Source organism: Chenopodium quinoa, unplaced genomic scaffold (genome assembly GCF_001683475.1).
Source record: "Chenopodium quinoa cultivar QQ74 unplaced genomic scaffold, ASM168347v1, whole genome shotgun sequence".
Classification (NCBI taxonomy): Eukaryota; Viridiplantae; Streptophyta; class Magnoliopsida; order Caryophyllales; family Amaranthaceae; genus Chenopodium; species Chenopodium quinoa.
The window spans coordinates 53,542-73,851 of NW_018744830.1; the positions used below are offsets into that span (position 1 = coordinate 53,542).

General features: G+C 36.2%; 1 protein-coding gene and 1 long non-coding RNA gene across 3 annotated transcripts; both read right to left on the reverse strand.

The window, feature by feature from the left end:
- Nucleotides 1–6,265: 6,265 nt before the first annotated feature.
- LOC110704304 lies at nt 6,266–9,791 on the reverse strand. 2 transcript variants are annotated; one of them, XR_002507898.1, is made up of 4 exons: nt 7,245–9,791; nt 6,994–7,092; nt 6,780–6,886; nt 6,266–6,646 (listed from the first exon to the last, which is right to left on the reverse strand). It is a non-coding gene; the product is annotated as an uncharacterized LOC110704304 (long non-coding RNA). The 2 variants fall into 2 exon arrangements; XR_002507897.1 differs by having other exon boundaries at nt 6,994–9,785.
- A 9,722-nt stretch (nt 9,792–19,513) lies between these two features.
- Nucleotides 19,514–20,310, reverse strand: LOC110704279. Its single transcript, XM_021882070.1, has 2 exons — nt 20,084–20,310; nt 19,514–19,995 (listed from the first exon to the last, which is right to left on the reverse strand). The coding sequence occupies exons 1-2, from the start codon at nt 20,277–20,279 to the stop codon at nt 19,514–19,516; spliced, it is 678 nt and encodes a 225-aa protein (XP_021737762.1). The 5' UTR covers nt 20,280–20,310.

The window sequence follows — 20,310 nt, forward strand, 5'->3', positions numbered from 1 at the left end:
AGAGAAAAAAAAAGATAAAAAATATAATAATTAAATATTAACAAATTACATAGAAAAATAAAAAGTCAAAAATTACAGGAAATTAGAAAGCAATAAGATTGATTTGAAGTTTAGAAAGACACTAAATTACCTGAATTAACTCGATTATGTACAGCAAGTACTACTACTAGAAAAACAAAACTCATAAATTACAAGAAATTAGAGCAATAAGATTGATTTGAAATACCTGAATTAACTCGATTAGATTAAAGATTAGCAGAGTGAGATAAGAGAAGAGCAGAAGAGCAGTAGAGCACGACTATTATTATGAACCTAGCTAGGGTTTCTTTCTTTTTATATTCTGTACTTGTGAGTTGCAATGGAGAGGTGATCGGACGGGTTAGGCCTAGCTAGGGTTTTCGTTTGAACCGTACTATTCCTATTTTTTCTCCTTACTTAATATCATTATACTAACTCAAGTAATTTTATAAACTATAGTCACAGTATATATTTTCATAATACCAAAAATTCAAGTTTGTGAGTTGTAGTGTTATGAGTGAGTATAAGTGTATAAAGGTACCCAAGTAATGGGTTATTACTTCTTGTAATGCATGCTAATTGGTTTTTGAAATATAGTACCTTGCTTGGACGTTTTCCCAAACTAAGTCTTATTTGCAAAGTATTTTGCAAAATGGATGCGTGGCAAAACTATTTACCAAACTAAGCTTCTAGGCTAAAACGCTGTCTCGGACAGCGCTTTATAACCTGGATTTTTTAAAAAAAAATTCAAAGTGTAAAACGTTGTCTGAGACAACGTTTTACATGTTGACTTTTTTTTAAAAAAAAAAATCATAATTACACTAAAAACGCTTACTCAGTCAGTGTTTTTAGTATAATTTTTTTTAGAAATTAATAATTTAAAAAAAAAATTGGAAAGAAGAGAGAGAAGGAAGGAGATCTGTGAAGGAAGAGAGAGAAAGGAAGGAGGATGAGGGACGCAATAGCATTAGAGTAGGAGACGGAGACGAAAGTAGTCATACCAGTATTCATAGCTTGTTTGCTGATAATCATAAGTCCAGCTTGGCAAAATTCCGCCATTAACATTCCTATGTTAGGAGCTGTTTCACTCTCCATCTCTTCTTTCTTGAAAAAAAAAACCTTATCCTAAAAACGCGTCAGCGTTGGACGTGTTTTTAGGATAATTTTTTTTAATTGTGAATTTCTGATTTTATTAAAATAAATATTTACACTAAAAACGCTGACTCAGACAGCGCTTTTAGTGTAATTTTTTTTTATTTTAAAATTAAAAATTACGATTTTTTTTAAAAAAATAAGTCAAAATGTAAAACGCTATCTGAGATAGCGTTTTACACTTTGAATTTTATTTTTTTTTAAAAATCCAGGTTATAAAACTTAGTTTGGTAAAAAATCCCTGAAGCTTAGTTTGGTAAATACTTTTGCCACGCATCTATTTTGCAAAATACTTTGCAAATAGGGCTTAGTTTGGGAAAATGTCCACCTTGCTATGAGCTTTTTTAGTGTGCTTTTCTTTCTTGTGTCTCCTCCATCCAGGCTTAAAACGCAATTTATTATTTGGTAGTCGTTCATAAGTAAATAGTGTATACTTCCTTCGTTCTTTTAATGTTGTATCACTTGTCTAGGAAGTTTTACAAAAAGTTAGAAGTGAAAAACCTCACCAAATCTGATGAGGATGTTCATGGTACCAACGGTTGTACAGTACAACTCCTCAATTTTACATCTTACACCTTTATACTTGGCGGACCATCGCAGAAAAAAGAGTGCGGCTGTATTGTACAACCGGTTGTATTATAAAATTTGCCAATTCGGATAGTTAATAATACAGCTAGCCAGTAACATTATAAAAACACAATACACACACAGTAGAATGGATGGATGGTAAAATTGGCTGCAGAGTATTATACAAATACAGTATATTGCTTAGCTATGGATTTAGATAGTCGACGTTTGAAAATGAAACTACATAATCATACATAGCCAATGCAAGGACCTACATATTCCCCCAACATATGGATTTGGCAAATCCTTATACCAGATACTTAACTACATACTAAACGAGCAATTGTAAATAACCTGCATAATCGATACTATCTAGTTGAGAGCAATTAAGTACACAACATTACAGAACAAATATCATCACCACATTATTATTGCATACAAGAAAAATATCAACATAGAATACAACTTAGAAAGTGTAATATAAAAGGTTTTATTGCAGCGACTTCCAGTAAGTTTAGCTGCTTACCATCAGCTCATGGTGTTGATGACCTTGATGACAAAGTGCACTCTCTTTACTATGATCCTGTTAATAGTTTAGCTATAAATGCATGCATAATTTAATTCATGGGTGTAATCATTATGGTCACAACTCACAATTATTCTTCTAACAGCAGATAACTCAACCTCAGTGGCCTCAAAATCACTACTAGAAAATAGGCAAATTTCGACGGACTGGTTCCAACGGACCCGAAAATGCGTTGGAAAAAACGAAATTTCCGACGGATTTATGTTTCGTCGGATATTTCCGATGAATTCAAACATTCCGTCGGAAATTTCCGACGGAGATAAAATCCGTCAGAATATATGTGGTGGTGGTACGGGTTAGGTGGGCTGGTAGGTGTTAGTGTCCCACTTTATTAATTGCTTAATGAATGCCTTCCGCAAAACGATTCATTCCCTTGGCTATTATATGACCCAAATGAGAAACTTCATGAACAAAGTGTACAACTCCGTTACCAACTTGTTTGGCGATATGTACAACTTCATGACCAACTTCTTCCGCAACCTTTGGAATTTCTTCAGCGAGGAAATCCGCAGCATCTTTCAATCCATGGTACATATTCACAACCACGTGTTCCAGATTATCTATTACTTCGCTGATTCTGTATTAGTGCGTCACGGACAAGTTTCGTTAACCAACCCTTGTTACCTAAAAACTTTGGTGCTGATATTTTTAAACCCTTTGTATGCATTTCTGGTGGTGACAACTGCAAATTGCATAACATATAGGAATATTACAAATACAACAATTGATAATCCAAATAATACATGAAGTACAAATTAAACCACTATATCTGTTTTCCCAAGTTCTAAACTATATAACCTGTTTCTGGACCACAACCATCATCTTAAGTTTTTTTATTCAGATGATCTTTTAACTTGGTATCAAGAGTTAACGTGATAAGTACCATCACTTTAAGTCCTTTAACATACACATTTATTGTTTGATTTTTTTTAAACGTGGAATTTCACTAGTTACATATTAGTAAATTTTTTATAAAACAAAGGTTTGTAATATTTTTACAGCTCAAAGGATATAAATATATATAATAGAGAGTAATTTTTAATAAAGTATATTTTGAAGATATTAATGGTTGAAGTAGTGAATTGACAAACGTCGTATATAGTCAGTTGATACAAATATTAGGAAAGAGAGAAAACATATCTTAAAACATGCATGCATTATTATTTAGAAAAGAGCGAGGTAGAGCAAAGTTGAGTTACCATGGGCATTGAAGCATCATCTTTGAGAGCACCGACAGCATGGAAAACTTTCTTCACTTGTCCTTGTAATATCCAGGCGTTGGCCATCTTCTCGGTGAAGTAATCCAAGGCGTCGATCCAATGTTGAAGGTTTGATTTCATCATGTTAATGAGCATAGTAAAGAGATGTTGGAGGTGTCGTTGCTCTCTATTATCCATGTATGAATGTGGATTAGGGTCAACCAAACATTTTGCTAACATTCTAAAGTCCAACTCAACACCCAAAATGAATTCATTTTTAAGATGACTATTAATACTACGAGGATTATCAGTTGGGAAGCACCAAACAAGTAGCCAATACCAAAGGGTTAACAAACAGACCGTAAACTTAGGGTGTTGGTGAATATGCGCAAAACCATCTCTTAACATGTTTGTACTACTCTTGTTCATGCCACTCGCATCCACTAGGAAGCGGTGTTGGTAATCCTTGAGGACTTGATTGATTGACACATTCTCTTCCATCAAGGAATGGAGCTCGCCCGTCCAAACCTTGTGCCGGATGCCGGAGTCCAAGACAATGCAATTGAAGCGTGTTGCTATTTCAGGGATGATAGGGATGTTGGTGTGTGGATCATGAATGGCTAAACGAAGAGGGTTTATGTACCTGTAGCTGGAATCCATTGCATGGAGTGTCTTCGTGATACCCCTCAATTTATTGGCTTCTTTGTTTGTTGGATCCGCCAAGAACCATGCTAATTTGCATTGCCATAGGGACAATACCAAGACAGAATTTGACTCCACTCATCCTCTCATGATGATTCTTTGTGAATTGTGATGATGATTAACAAATTCAACTGCATACAAATACTTTAACTAATTGGTGAGAAATCATCTAATATTCCTCCGTTTTTTATTATTGCATCATACATGTTGGGTACAAATAAATTACAAGGTAATTTTCATTTATTCTTGAATTATAAAACCCAACCTATTAAAATTTAAATAATTTGATTAGACATTAGTCAAATTAAAGCATCCAACTTAATACATGATATGTTCCAATAGTCCTACATAACCATTATTATGCCATTTAAATTTCTCATAAGCATTTTATCAAACATATACAATGCACATTGTTACCCCGTATAATCAACACTAAAAAATGAATTCTATATGAAACATTAAATCAGGATAAGAACAAAGTGGCGAAATTCAAGATAAACAACGTTATTATCCATTTTGCGTCGCAAATAATTAGAGATTTATAGTCGAAATTCTGAGTGAAAAACCTTAAAAATTCACTGACCTGAGCACGGTGCCACGGAGGTCGGAGCACTTGATGAAGAGTCGCCTGCAGGACAGCGGGACTGTGCACCGGTGAACTCAACGGCGGCAGCTGGGGATTTAGGGGAGTCAGGGTTTTACAATTTGGGGGAAATGAGGAAGTTGTTCTAGTGTTTTGTCGTTCACTTATGAGGAAGCACTAAAGCAGTAATGACTAATGAGTAATGTAGAAAAAAGAAAGAAAAAAAAGTGTGAGTTATGGTTTTTGAACCCACAAACTCGTGTATGATGTGAGTTAAAAAGAACCGCTGGGATGCAGCTTAACTTCTTGACATATATTACATAGATACTCCTTTTAAGTGTTTTTCGGTTTTTGTTTTTTTTTTTTTTAAAAAAAACTTTTCAATTTTTTTTCAAAAAATCAGTGGGTTCAATGACCCACTTGAACCCACATTGGATCCGTCACTGGTCAAGTAATTTTATAAACTATCATCACGGTATATATTTTCATAATACCAAAAATTCAAGTTTGTGAGTTGTAGTGTTAGGAGTGAATATAAGTGTATAAAGGTACCAAAGTAATGGGTTATTATTTCTCCTAATGCATGCCAATTTGGTTTTTGAAATATAGTACCTTGCTATGGGCTTTTTGTTTCTTGTGTCTCCTCCATCCATGCTTAAAGCGCAATTTATTATTTGGTAGTCGTTCATAAGTAAATAGTGTATACTTCCTCCGTTCTTTTATTGTGGTATCACTTGTCTAGGAGGTTTTACAAAAAGTTAGAAGTGAAAAACCTCACCAAATCTGATGAGGATGTTCATGGTACCAACAGTTGTACGGTACAACTTCTCTCAATTTTACATCTTACACCTTTATACTTGGCGGACCATCGCAGAAAAAAGAGTGTGGTTGCATTGTACAATCGGTTGTATTATAAAATTTGCCAATTCGGATAGTTAATAATATAGCTAGCCAGTAACATTGTAAAAACACAATACGCACACATTAGAATGGATGGAAGGTAAAATTGGTTGCGGAGTAATATACAAATACAGTATATTGCCTAGCTATGGATTTAGATAGTCGACTTTTGACACTGAAACTACATAATCATACATAGCCAATGCAAGGACCTACATATTCCCCTAACATATGGATTTGGAAAATCCTTATACCTGATACTTAATTACGTACCAAACGAGCAATTGTGCAACAACCATGTTCAGCTACTTCAACCTCTATTGCAACTATCCCCATGGCTTTTTGCTCACACTTGCTATGAGAGTCAGCACTCAGCAAGGTCTTGAATTTTGAGTGCAGTTATGCTCGAAAGTTAAAGTCCTCTAAGCTCTAACACCATCCAATAGTATTACTGCTGCAGCTGCTCCCACCATGGCTTTCTTCTTCTTCCCGATTTTGTACACTTCTACTCTTCCTTTCATAACTTTGTTCTTCATACACTTGTAATTAGAGCTCAATTTTGTAATTAAATGCATACAATTTTTAACATTCAGTTCATGTTTTTGTTTTGCATAACTGTAATAAATTATAATCCAATCTTTTCTAGCAGTTGAATTCAATATAGCAATATTTTGGGGGAAAATTTGTTCTTATGCTAAAATACCTGCACACTGGTCACCTAGAAAGTATTTAGGTTGTAAATGCCTAAACATATTTTAGCAATAATATGTTAAAGATACTAACCAAGTGACATAATATATCACAGCTATGCATCTACAATTCCTTCCAAAATCAGGTACCGAAGAGCTATAGAGTATCTGGCGCTCTTTTGACCTGAACCACTTCCTGTTGTGCGCACACTATGCTTAAGTAGAAAGGAGCAGGATCCATCACCTTCACCTTTGATTAAAAAAATAAGTATAAGTACCTATATGACTATATCAGACCCCTTCATTAATAATATGTATGTGTAAGTACTAAAACTAGAAGAAACTTCACAAGATCTATATACATTTTGAAGAAACCAATCTACCTTGGATGGTAAACATAGATGAAATCCATCTCTTGTAAATAAATAGGAGCCTAAGGGAGTCACCATGATGCGTGTCAGAGAGCAAAAGCTGACAAGTTGTTGTTTTGCTAGTAATATTATATCAATAAAGAGGAACTATAAGTTAGACGGTGAACTGGATTACAAAGGCATTGTAAAATGTTGTAGTAGAGCTAGCTAGAAAGTAGGAACTCACTTGGCATGGATAATTGCACTATGACAAAGAGCTATAACTCTAACCATGGCCAACTCTCTGCCACGAAAATTATTATACCTCTGTTGACACTTGCTTCATCTAGTTACATGATGATCAGTATAGTGCAGTCATAATCAATATGAAATTTGTTATGCTATCACGCTAAAATGCAATACAAGCCATTATAAATATGCAACCAAAGGATGATACAAGACTAGCTCTTAACAAAACCAAAACATTTTAGAAGATACCTATTAAGGAAGAAGTCTCCAAAATCATCAACAACAACAGCACATGGAAAAGGTTAGAGAAGATGGAAAGCAGCAAAATATTTCTTGATGCCTTCATCATCATAATCATCTACATACCTAGGAACCACAGATGCACTATATTAAAAGAAAACAAAAAAATTAAGGGGAGACGATGAAGACCTGAGTATAAAGGACAGATTTCACTAATAATTGAAGCAGTAACAACTAACTTGATCTAAATTCGCTAAAAGAGATGTGAGGAAGTATCAATTCCCTGAAATAGGATTGAGAATTTTTAGCAATTCAATCTATAATTATCCATCTCAGCATATGTATGAGGATGAAAGAGAGAAGAGACATCTGGGAGAGAAAAGGAGGTTTGGTTTCAAAACGGCGACGATTGCAGATGAAGACAACATATCCATGTGCTGAGGACTGATAGTGAGCTGCCATATTCAAGGCATACTGAAAAAGCAAAGACGTCTTCCTGCTGGTAAGAAAGCAGTTTATGAAAATTTCTTTTATAAGTCCTCATAACACATTAGTGAGCTAGCATTACTGTAAAGAAGAGAGAGTACCAAGATGGAGGGCCAGAGAGCAACATAGTAAGACCAGGTGTAAGAAAACAGTCTCGTTCAGATTGTCCACCAACAGTGGTAGTAGAAGCACTGCTACCGCCATTAAAGAATTTATCTACATACCATGTTTCTTACATTGGCAGTCGCTTAACACTCCACTAATTGGCGGGACTAAGCTTTTATTCTCTAGAACTTATACAAATAATTTCACGAAGTAGAAATCAGCTCAGAAAACTTATGGTAAGCTCAAGAAACAGATGTTTATTTCTAAAAAAAATCACAGGAGCCAAACTATGTGAAAAACGCCTTCAAGCTATGCCTTGTGTAATACTACTTTAAGAATACACCAATTATTTCAAATTTAGCAATGATTCAGATTAAGGAAGTGTCTGGAATTTGGATGACTGACAAATATTCAGCTACACTGCTATGCATATCACCATTAAACATCCATAAGGTAAATTACAGTCAAAATTGCAGAAGAGCATGAAAGAAAGGGAAGGGTTGAAAGAATAAAATTAAGTCTGAACAGCTAAAAACAAGAAACAAAGTCACTTAGCTTGTTCCTTCAATTCTATACTTTTGGCCTTTTACCACACATAGTTAGTGGAAGAAACCCCGATAAGTTGATTTTTGTTCCTGTAAATCATACATCTATCTTCATTCTTCCACAATTCCTCTCTTCTCTTTCCCTAGACTTAGAAAGCATCTCTGCCTATTCAATGTCATAATTGTTTTTTTGGGGTATTAAGAGAGCTAAAGTGCGGGGATGAGAATTGATCCTAGTTGGAACACGAAGGGGAGTTCTAACCAACCAAGCTACCTCTTCACTCTCAAAATTTCATTTAGGTTTTGCTGCATTATGTAGCGTAACGGTATGAATTATATGCACTTTGTACTACGACAATAATCCTTTTCGTAATTATAGGCATAATCTAACATTATGTTTTATCACCTAATTGTTCAAATTCCTAAAATTTAAAGCATTCCAAAATCTAATCAATCTAACAATTGCTTAAAACATGTACTCTATTACATTCAATTATTACAAGTAAATTAAACTACCAATACCAAATCAGTAACTCAACTCAGTAGAATAAGTTCTATCTAATTCAGATAAACTAATTTTTAAAAAATCCAGCTAATATTGCTATAGTAGTAAAAATTAACATCATATTAAACAAATTTTCTTACATGAATCGAAAATCAACTAATAACTTCTTGACATATATTACACAGATATACCTTTTAAGCGTTTTTCGGTTTTTGTTTTTTTTTTTTAAAAAAAAATTTGAACCCACATTGGATCCGCCAAAGTTACTAAGTAATCAGCCATAGTCCTATCTTCTTCTTCTTCTTTTTTTTTATATTTTTTTTTTTATTTTTTATACGAAAAAATATTTTTATCTATAATCGGCCATACGCCATCTACAGTGATGATATAGATCTAAAAAACATAGAATTAGAGAAAATACATAACTTACCCAAACGCACTCATGGGTCTGATGGATTCAATTCATATTTTCTTCTAGGAAAAATTGGAAATGATTATCTATGTGTCAAATTTTTTTAATAGGTACTTATTTCCAATTTTTTCTTTCTTGTATAAATTAAAAATATTATGTACGAAGTTTTACATGATAGTTAAAAAACAATTTTTGAAACCATTGACAAATTGATAATCAACCCCAAGATGTGCTACTTGATACAATTTAGTAACGATATAATCAAACTAGAGAAAAGTGATAGAAAGATACCTTGTCAAAGAGAGTATAATCTGGAACGTCGAATAATACCAATGATTGTTTACTTGTTTGCACTTTGCGGCACAAAAACTTTGAGAAGATGTCAATTGAGTTGAAAGAAGACCTATACGGCCATACGGGGTTTCTTTCTTTTTATACTCCGTACTTGTGAGTTGTAATGCAGAGGTGATCAAATGGACGGGTCATGCTTGTACACAAAAAATTATGTCTGGACCCATCAAAAAGTGCGGGTTTTGCGGGTTATGTTCAGACTTTGTACTAAAAGTGTATTTTTTATTACTCAAACTTCACTTTTTCGGGCGGGTTTGGACCAATCCGACGGCCGAACTATTAATGATCACCTCTTGTGAAGATTAGAAATGGAAATTGGGAACAATATAAAGGAACACTAATTCGGAAAAGGGGAACAACAAATGGGAACGGAGGGAGTATTATTTTGGATATTGTAAAATTAAAAAGGCAACTTATTATATTGTCATTCTATAAAATAAATGTTCTCTAATTATCTTCCTCTTCAGACCCCTCAAAACAAAAATTCTTTTACAATTAATTCGTAAACTATTCCCCGTATATTTGTTAACAAAACAAATTAAATCATTAGATATATTAACAAGTTATGAAAGATAACGAGCGCCCCTAAGAAATGGTGATCATATACAATCATTATACAATGTAACATATGAAAAAGGAAGATATCAGTGAAATAAAACTAGTTTTAGGTTATGTGAAATACTGATTATATATTTTTTTAATGGTAAAATATAATGAAAATGTGATTCATTGGTACATTTTTTTAAACTATATAGAATAAGATAGTACAATAATTATTTTTACTGACTATTGAATAAAATATGGTATTAGAGTTGCTATAAAATAAAATGTAGTATTTTTTTTTAAGTCTGACTATATATGTCAGTGTTCTGCATATAAATATTGTATATAAATCAACAAATTAATTTATTACAATTTGAAAAATTATAATGGTAGAGAGAGAAGACGAAAGAATTTTTTATTAATGATGGAATAAAAAAATAAAAAATAGGAGAAAGGAAATAACACATGGAAAAGAATTGAGAATGTTTGGGAGATATTATTAGAAGATAATTTTGTAAATATCTTTTTATTATCTTTTCCTATTTTTAATTACTGTTTTTATCTTCCTAGTCAAAGTTTCCTAGGTTGTTCCTTTATTCTAGGCGTAATCTTAGGCTTAGTTTAAGTCACTGACTTTCTTTGTTAATAGCCTTGTAATCTATAAATATGGTGTTTCTTGCCTTGTACAATCTATGAATAAAATTATCATTCTTATATTTCTCATATGGTATCAGATTGGTTTTTGATCCAATTTGCATAAACCCTTGCTTCCGCCCCTCCCCTCCTTTGTATCAGCTTGTCTAACATCCTCATTCCCAATCGTGATGATCCACGCACCCTTTTCACTGTCATCAACGTTCAAAATTGCATCAAGCTCACCCCCTCGAACTATGTTGCCTGGAAAACTCACCTTCAGGCCATCCTTCTTGGGTATGATGCGTGGAAATTTGTGGATGGTAGCTATCCATCCCCTCCTCAAACAATCACCACCAACGGATCTCCTGCGATCAACCCCGCTGCCACAGCCTGGTATCGCCAAGATCGTTTGGTCTTCAGTGCCATTGTTGGTACACTCTCTCAAAACTTGGTCCCCTTAATCACCCAAACTACCTCTGCTCACGAGGCTTGGAAGCTCTTGGCCTCCACCTTTGCCAATCCGTCTAGGGGGCATTTTAAACAAATTAAAGCTCACCTTGCTCAAATCACTCACACCACTCACCCATGTCTCACCCTGCTGCCTCTTCTCCTGCCCCACCACCTCCACCTCATCGCCCTTTTCTCGGCAAATGTCAATGGTGCCGAGAGCAGGGTCACTCCCTCATCTACTGCCCTTCCTTCAAAGCCTTGTACCCCTCCATCCAAGTCCCTCCTCCCACTCATACCCGTAGCCCTTCTAAGGGTCACAACCCCACTTTCCATGCACCACAGGCTCACGCTGCCACAGTTGCTTCCCCTTCCTCCAACGCTTGGCTTCTTGATAGTGGAGCCTCGCACCATGTTACCAATGATTTAGCTAATCTCTCCCTTCATGCACCTTATGATAGTACGGAAGAGCTAGTCATTGGTGATGGCTCTACTCTCCCTATTCAGCACACTGGTTCTTTTTCTATCCCTACTTCTTCTACTATTTTCCACTTTTCAAATGTCTTACATGTTCCTTCCATCTCTCGTAACATTTTATCTATTTCTCAATTTTGTCGGGAAAATAATACTTTTATTGAATTCTTACCCTCTTTTTTTCGTGTGAAGGAGCTTTCGCAAGGGAAGACCCTCCTCCAAGGTCCAACTAAGGCAGGGTTCTATGAATGGCTTCCTTCTGTTCCTCGTGTTTTCGCTTCCACAATCATTCCTAGGCATTCTTGGAATCACCGATTAAGGCATCCATCCCATCAAGTTCTTCAATATCTAAAGTCTAGTTACAGTCTTCCTATTACTGATTTTTGTGTTAATGGTTGTAATGCTTGCAATATGAATAAGAGTCATAAACTTCCTTTTTATGAATCTACACTTACTTCCCAAGCCCCTTTGGAGTTAATTTTTTCTGATCTTTGGTCCTCTCCTGTATACTCTCATGAAAAGTTCAAGTACTATGTTATATTTGTTGATCATTTCACTAAATACATTTGGTTTTATCCATTGAAAAAGAAATCGGACACTTACAATGTTTTCTTACGTTTTAGGGCTCTAGTTGAAAACTTCTTCAAACGTAAGATAATATAATTTTTTTCTGATAATGGTGGTGAATTCGAAAAAATTACACCTTACCTTACTTCCAATGGCATCTCACATCTTACTTCCCCTCTTAACACTCCGGAACACAACGGCTATGCCGAACGTCGGCATCGTCACATTGTTGAAACCGGTTTGGCACTTCTGTCTCATGCCTCTTTGCCCCTCTCATTATGGCCACATGCCATGACCACATCAACATTTCTAATAAATCATTTACCTACAAAAACGTTAGGTAACGTTTCCCCCTACCAGAAACTCTTTGGTGTTGTGCCTAATTACACCAAACTTTTTGCCTTTGGTTGTCTATGCTATCCTTGGCTAAAACCCTACACCTCCCATAAGCTTGATCCCAAGTCTTTGCCTTGTGTCTTCTTGGGCTATTCACCCACTCAAAGCGCATTCTACTGTCTTCATCCTCCTACTAACCGTATCTATACATCTAGGCACGTAAAGTTTGTAGAAGATGTCTTCCCCTATCCAGATCTTAGCCAGTCCAATTCTTGTGCTTCCACGTCCACTGTTGAGGAATGGGTAAGCATCAACCTTCCCTTCCCCATCTCACCACCGACTCAGCAAGCGGTACCTGACACTATACCACTGCCCACTTCTCCTACCACTCAACCCGTATTTCAGCACAACTCCTCCCACTCTCCTACTCCTACCTATGCATCCTCCACACCCACGCATGTACCTTCTTCTTCTACCACCTCACCTATCCACGATATCACATCCTCCCCGAGACACGCCCCTCCACGATAGTCACACGCCTGCAAAACAACATTGTTAAACCCAACAAAAAATATGCACACCCAACCACCACAACCCTCTCTCATGTTGAACCTACAACCATTACACAAGCACTCAAAAACCCTCAATGGCGAGCTGCTATGCATGCTGAATTTGATGCTCTAACCAAGAACAACACATGGGTGCTTGTTCCTCCTCATGATACACCTAAGTTAGTGGGTTGCAATTGGGTGTACCGTGTTAAGTACAAGCCTAATGGAGAGGTTAAACGCTACAAAGCGCGTCTTGTTGCTAAGGGGTTTCTCCAACGTCCAAGGATTGATTTCTCTGAGACTTTTAGTCCCGTTATTAAACCATCAACAGTGCGGTTATTGCTTTCTTTAGCAATCTCAAGTGGGTGGTCTATTAGGCAACTTGATATCAATAACGCCTTTCTACAAGGTTCCCTCCATGAGGATGTTTACATGGCTCAACCTCCTAGTTTTGTTGACAAAGACAAACCTAACTATGTTTGCAAGCTTCGCAAATCTATCTATGGCCTTAAGCAAGAACCTCGTGCTTGGTACACTGAGCTTCGTACATATCTCCTTTCGGTTGGGTTCAAAAATTCCATTGCCGATCCTTCGTTGTTTCTGTACAATTGCAATGGGGTTGTTTATTACTTACTTGTGTATGTTGACGATATTATTGTTACAGGGCCATCTTCTAATGCTCTTCAACAACTAATCAACACTCTTGCCTCCAGGTTTTCACTTAAAGATTTAGGGCCTCTGTCCTATTTATTGGGTGTTGAAGTCATCCCTCATAAGCATGGTCTATTTCTCAGTCAACAAAAGTACAGTGGTGACATTCTAGCCCGTGCAAATATGTTAGAGGCCAAGCCCGTATCCACTCCAATGGTGGCTCCCCACTTCTATCTGCTGATGTTGGGTCTCCTTTGTCCAAACCTACTGAATATCGTGCCTTGGTTGGAGCACTTCAGTATTTGTCACTTACTAGGTTGGATGTTGCTTTTGCTGTAAATCACTTATCTCAATTCATGCATTGTCCAACGGACCATCATTGGGCAGCTCTCAAGCGGCTGCTTCGCTACCTAAAAGGCACCATTGATCATGGCCTGACTCTTCACCGCAACTCGCCTCTTATTCTTCACATTTTCACGGATGCGGATTGGGCTGGTGATAGATATACATTTCTATCTACCCCTGGTTACATTGTCTATTTGGGGAAGAATCCTCTTTCTTGGAGTTTGAAGAAGCAACAAGGTATTGCAAACTCCTCTACTGAAGCTGAATTTCGTGTTGTTTCTTCCACTACGGCAGAGGTGCTATGGCTTCTCTCTTTGCTCTATGAGTTGAGAGTTAATCTCTCTGCCCAACCAGTCATATACTATGACAATTTAAGTGCTGTGAGCTATTCTAAGAATCCAGTCTTTCACTCAAGGATGAAACACTTGGCTCTTGCTTTTCATTTTGTCCATGAACAGATTTAGCTAGGTACTTTGCGTATTCAGCACATTAGTGGCAACGATCAACTTGCTGATGCTCTTACAAAGCCACTTGCTCTTGATCGATTTTCAGCGCTACATTCCAAGATTGGCCTTGCCTCACGCCAGTCCATCTTGAGGGGGCATATTAGAAGATAATTTTGTAAATATCCTTTTATTATCTTTTTCCTATTTTTAATTACTGTTTTTATCTTCCTAGTCAAAGTTTCCTAGGTTGTTCCTTTATTCTAGGCGTAATCTTAGGCTTAATTTAAGTCACTGACTTTCTTTGTTAATAGCCTTGTAATCTATAAATATGGTGTTTCTTGCCTTGTACAATCTATGAATAAAATTATCATTCTTATATTTCTCATAGATATATCCCTTGTCCCATGTCCAGTGAGTGTCTAATACTTCGCTGGAGTACTATATTCACATGCACAAATGCTTTTTATTTATTATGTCTAATACTCTCCAATTTACATAATCCAAAGTATGCTCGTCCAGATATTTGGAAAATGTATTTTGGTGTCACTTTAAGGTGGACATGGAGATGGCGTAATTGCAATGTTTATGGGCGAGCAAATGAAATTCCATTCGATGTATGTGCCTTTGTTAAAGTGCGATTCAATGAAACTTGTAAAGCAATGGGTGTTTCCAGGTGGGCTTCTGGGTAGATATCAGTTCGTGGTCAAGAATAGTAGTTAGTAGGTTAATTGGAGAGCTCCTGCCCCTTACTAGTTCATGCTCAATACGGATGGCGCAACCAAGGGGACCCCTGGTCCGGATGGAGGTGGTGATGTGATTCGAGATAGTGATGGGTTCTTTGCGTCTGTGTTCTCGACTTTTTTTTTGGAACTACTGTTGCTTTTCGTGTTGAACTTCTAGCTGTCCTTCGAGGTTTGGAAGTTGCTCGTGATCTAGGGATCACTCATTTGGAAATGCAATTAGATAATAAAGCATGTGTGTTGGCATTACAAAGGAAGGAAGAACCCCGTTCTGAGTATGTCAACCTCCTAAAAGTTTATCAAGCTCTTCTCCACAATTTTGGTTGGGATGTCCGCATCTCTCATTGCTACAAGGAATGAAACATGGTGGAGGATTGGCTAGCTAACCAGGGTGTTCGAGATGGAGTTTGTTTTCGTGTGTATCAGCATCCACCTCCAGATTTAGCTCGTATATTGGATTGTGATGCTCGTGGTGTCACTTATCCTCGTGTCATAGCTAGCTTCTTTTCTTTTTTTCCTTTTTTATTTTTTTATCTTGTGTCTTGGGGCTCAGCCCCTCTTTAGCAAAAAAGCCAAAAAAAAAAGGCTTTTTATTTTATATGTAAAAATGTACTCCCTCCATTACACTAAATTCATACTACTTTCCTCATTTGGACGTTCTAGTAAATTCCTACCATTTTTTTAGAAAAGGTTTATATTGATTTTTTTTTTTCTATTATGTGGGGCTACCTAGTGGGCTCATTTTTTCTCAATTGTGTCTTTAGTTGCACATATGTTTACACTATTTACAATCTCTCTCCAATTTATCTATGACATTCTACCTCACATCCATTATTTTAATATATTCCTTAATAATCCTCTAAATAGTAATTGGTAGGAATTTAGTGGAAAAGAGGGAGTAACATATTAACAATTTTTTTGGGAAAATGTTAAACATAGCCTTAAAAGGTTAAAATAGAAATAAAAAGTTAAATCACGCATTTATTGTTTCAAATGATGTATAATTTTGTCCTAAACTCATAAATTATTTCCATTTTAAGAAATGAATTTAATGCTTTAACATAGCCCTAAGTAGAGCTGGCAAAACTGACCCAACCCATTAACCCAATCCATTAATAAAAGGTTGGGTCAAGATTTTTAACCCATTAAGCTAAATAGGTTGACCCAACCCAACCCATTTAGTTAATGTGTTGGGTTAGGTTGAAAATGTCAACCTGATTACAACCCACCTAAACCCATTAATTAAATGGGTTGGGTTGGTGGGGGCAGGTTGACCCAATAACCATATAATATTTGTTCTTTTAAATGATTTTATGTTTTTTATTAGTTGCAAACTGACTAATTTTCTACTCTAAGTTTCAACAATGGCCATTGATCCATTGACCTTAAAAACAACTTATCATTTGCGACAAATTTTATTATTACGTGTTGGATTAAGATAAGGTTTATTTAATAACAAATTTAAAATTGAATTGTAAACGGGTTAGTAGGTCAAAATCAGGTCGACCCATTTATTTTAAGTTTGGGTTGGATTGAAAATCTTAAACCATTAAGCTTAACGGGTTGAATTTGGGTTAAGGTTGTGACCCATTAATGTTAATTGGTCAACTTGAACCCAACCCAGGTCGACCCATTGCCAATTCTAACCCTAAGGGATATGTTTAACAATTTTAGTATGAGTGCATTGCATAGGAATTAATCTAATTTAAGTACTAAAATAAGAAAAATAAAATAAATGACAAATATATAAATCTTGGTGATATTCTATACCCACTAGTATATAAAAACCCTCCCCAAACACACATTTGACACATGACAAATCACTCCAAATTCCTCCCAATGACACATCATTACTCTTCTTCTCAATGATACATCATATCTTCAATTATTTCTCTAACTTCAAGTTTTAATTTTATAAGCATTTTTTTAATTGCTTTCGATAATTTTTTCAAATCTCTAACTCATAAATTTCTCCCTTCATCTTCCTTTTACCGATTTCATCTTTATAGTGTCTACAACAATAGCTTTAACCCAATCTATATCTATACTTAGTGTTTTCAAAGGAAAACCAAAATCAAAACAATATCATTCACCTCTTAAAAATCAACTAAGATATAACACTTACGAAAACACCATCATTCATGTTAAAAGACACGCATGTCACAATTTACTTAAAACGTTTGTTTTTACCTTATTATTTTTCCCACATTTGGCCGTTCTCATTTTTCATGTCGTCATTCTATTTAATATTTCTAAAATCGTACAAAAGATAAAATTTAACTAAGTCTCTTGTGCGTTGCAAGGGTGAAAAAACTAGTTCCCCAACTTTAAGTGAACTGCTAAACATCGCCCGCAATCTCTACATAAAGCCCACAAATTTTAAGTGAATTGACACTTTTGCCCTTATATGTTAAAATAAAAACTCTCACACACTCTCATCTTCCCTCTACTCTTTACTCTCATCACCTCTCTCTAAAAAAAATTCCAAACTACAATGTCGAGGTGGCAAGGCAAGAAATTGGCGGCAGTGGGGACGGAGGGAAGGCGGTCACACGGTGGCAAGGTATTTTTTTTTTAAAATAAAAAAAAAACCTTGAAGAGGCGGGGCGGCTGGGTAGGACACCGTGGCCACGGTGGCGGCGTCCAAGCCAGACGCTAGCCCCACGGCAGCGGCGGCTGGGCGAGACGCCAGGGCCACGGTGGTGGCATCTTGCGTGGGTGCCGCCGCCGTGGCCTCGGTGTCCTGCCCTGCCGCCGTCGCCGTGGGGTTGGTGTCTGGCTAGGACGCTGCCTCCCTTTTTTTTTTTTTTTTTTGTTTATGCTTATATTTTTTTTTCAGTTTTCTGTATTTTTTTTTCAGAATTTTTTTTTGTTTATGTTTATATATTTTTTTTCAATTTTTGTATATTTTTTTGTTTATTTTATTTTTTTTTTTCAAATTTGTTTGTATTTTTTTTTATGTTTATATTTATTTTTCAATTATTTGTATATTTTTCTTACTTTTTTTCCAATTCTGTCGTATTTTATTTATTTATTTTTTAATTTTTTATGTCTATGTTTAGTTTGTATGTTTTCGTATTTTTTTTCTTTTTGTGTGTATTTTTTTTTGTTTATATTTTCTTTTCAGTGTTTTGTAATTTTTTTTATGTCAATTTGTTAGTATTTTTTTTGTTTATTTGATATTTTTTTTGTTAGTTATTTCTAATTTTTGTTGTTGGTACTTAAAAAAATAGATTATTAATATAAATAATAATAACAACAATTGCTATTATTTTTCGTTATTTAAATGAACTTAGATATCGCATTTTCGACCTGGTGCGGGGAAGAGTATGGACGTTATTAGAAGTAAAAACTACTCAATGGAGAGCTGGGGGCCCAGACACGTTAGATACCATGGTATTTCGGCCTCGGCTCGCAGAGAACAGGTTCACTATCCTGAGGAGGATGAAGATGATGGTGGTGATGAGGAAAAGGAGGAGGAGGACGCAGATGAGGATGTGGTGCTTGGGATGGACGATTAGAGTGGACCATATGATGATTACGGTCCATTCAGTCAGAGGCTTGATGATATGTATGAGTCGCATAGGGTAGATGTACGTAAGGGTAGAGATGGTAGATTTGTTAGTAGATCTGGCACATCATCTGCGTCCACTGTGTCTGCGATAAGCAGAAAACGGTTGAGGGCCATTAATGATTCTTGGGTGGTAAGGGGTGAGGTGGCTGGGAGATTATTGATCTGTTGGCAGTTTATTTATAGAACATTTTGTACATTATCATAGTAGTTTGTAAAATATGACATTATCGTTTAAGTTTGTAACATTTGACATTATCATTTTAAGTTTTTAAAATTTAACATTATTTTTGTAGTTTGTAACGCGCAAATACTAATTAGTATGCATGCAAGATAAAATTAATTTAGTCAAAATTAGTATACAAAAAATAAATAAATGAATTAAAATAGCAATACAAATACAAGGTTACATAGAAAAGGTATACGCATGAAAAACTAAAAGGCAGCTAGGTTGTTCCAATGACGCATCCGGTCATGATACAGCACATCCCAACCCTTTACGCCTGGTTTGCGAATGGTGTACCACCGAGGTATGATCGGTGGCACAGGAAAATCGGATAACAGGTATTATTGGATGAAATGTCTGTGTGACGACCCTAGAAATGCAATAGCTGACTCTCTTACCAGTCTGGTGACGGTCGCATGCGAACACCAAGGGAGAACTGTGGTACATGGAATATAAGCTTGACTATACAAACCAAGCCCGAAATGCATGACTGCACACTTGTAGATGTTTGCAACGGCAAATAGATCAAGTGGCACGTCGAACCAATGATTTTGACCGCAAGGTCCTCCTCCCCACCGGATACGCCATAGAGAACTATCCAAGTCTTGGCCGTACACATGACGATAATCATCTCGGTTTGAGGCAATTTCATTGTACATTTGACGCACTAAAGCGTAGTTGTCTTCACCCATCTGAAACACATCAGCCACGACTCGGAATCCGCAGTTACCATCTGGAACCACATCATTCCACCCGTCCAAGTATTCCATGATGATGTTAGGGATCCTGTCCTTATATGGAAACTGATCAATATCCACTCTTCCTGTTGCACATATCAATAAACACAATTAACAAGTCAGCAGTAAACTAAACAAACATTCTAAAAAGTAAATTAAAGTAAAGTACTATACCGGTTCCGGGCATATTCACCGACGAAGAAGATTGGCTACGACTGGATGACGATGAACGACCGACCACGACCACGAATGTACTCAAATGCACTCCTGTTCCCCCGTGGTTGTCGACCTCTAGGTCGCTCGACCCCTTCAGGTTCCTCGTGATCCAAGCATGACGTGTTGAACATGTCATGAAGTACGTGGGTAGCATCACGAATGATTGAAGGGTGACTGGAGGACAC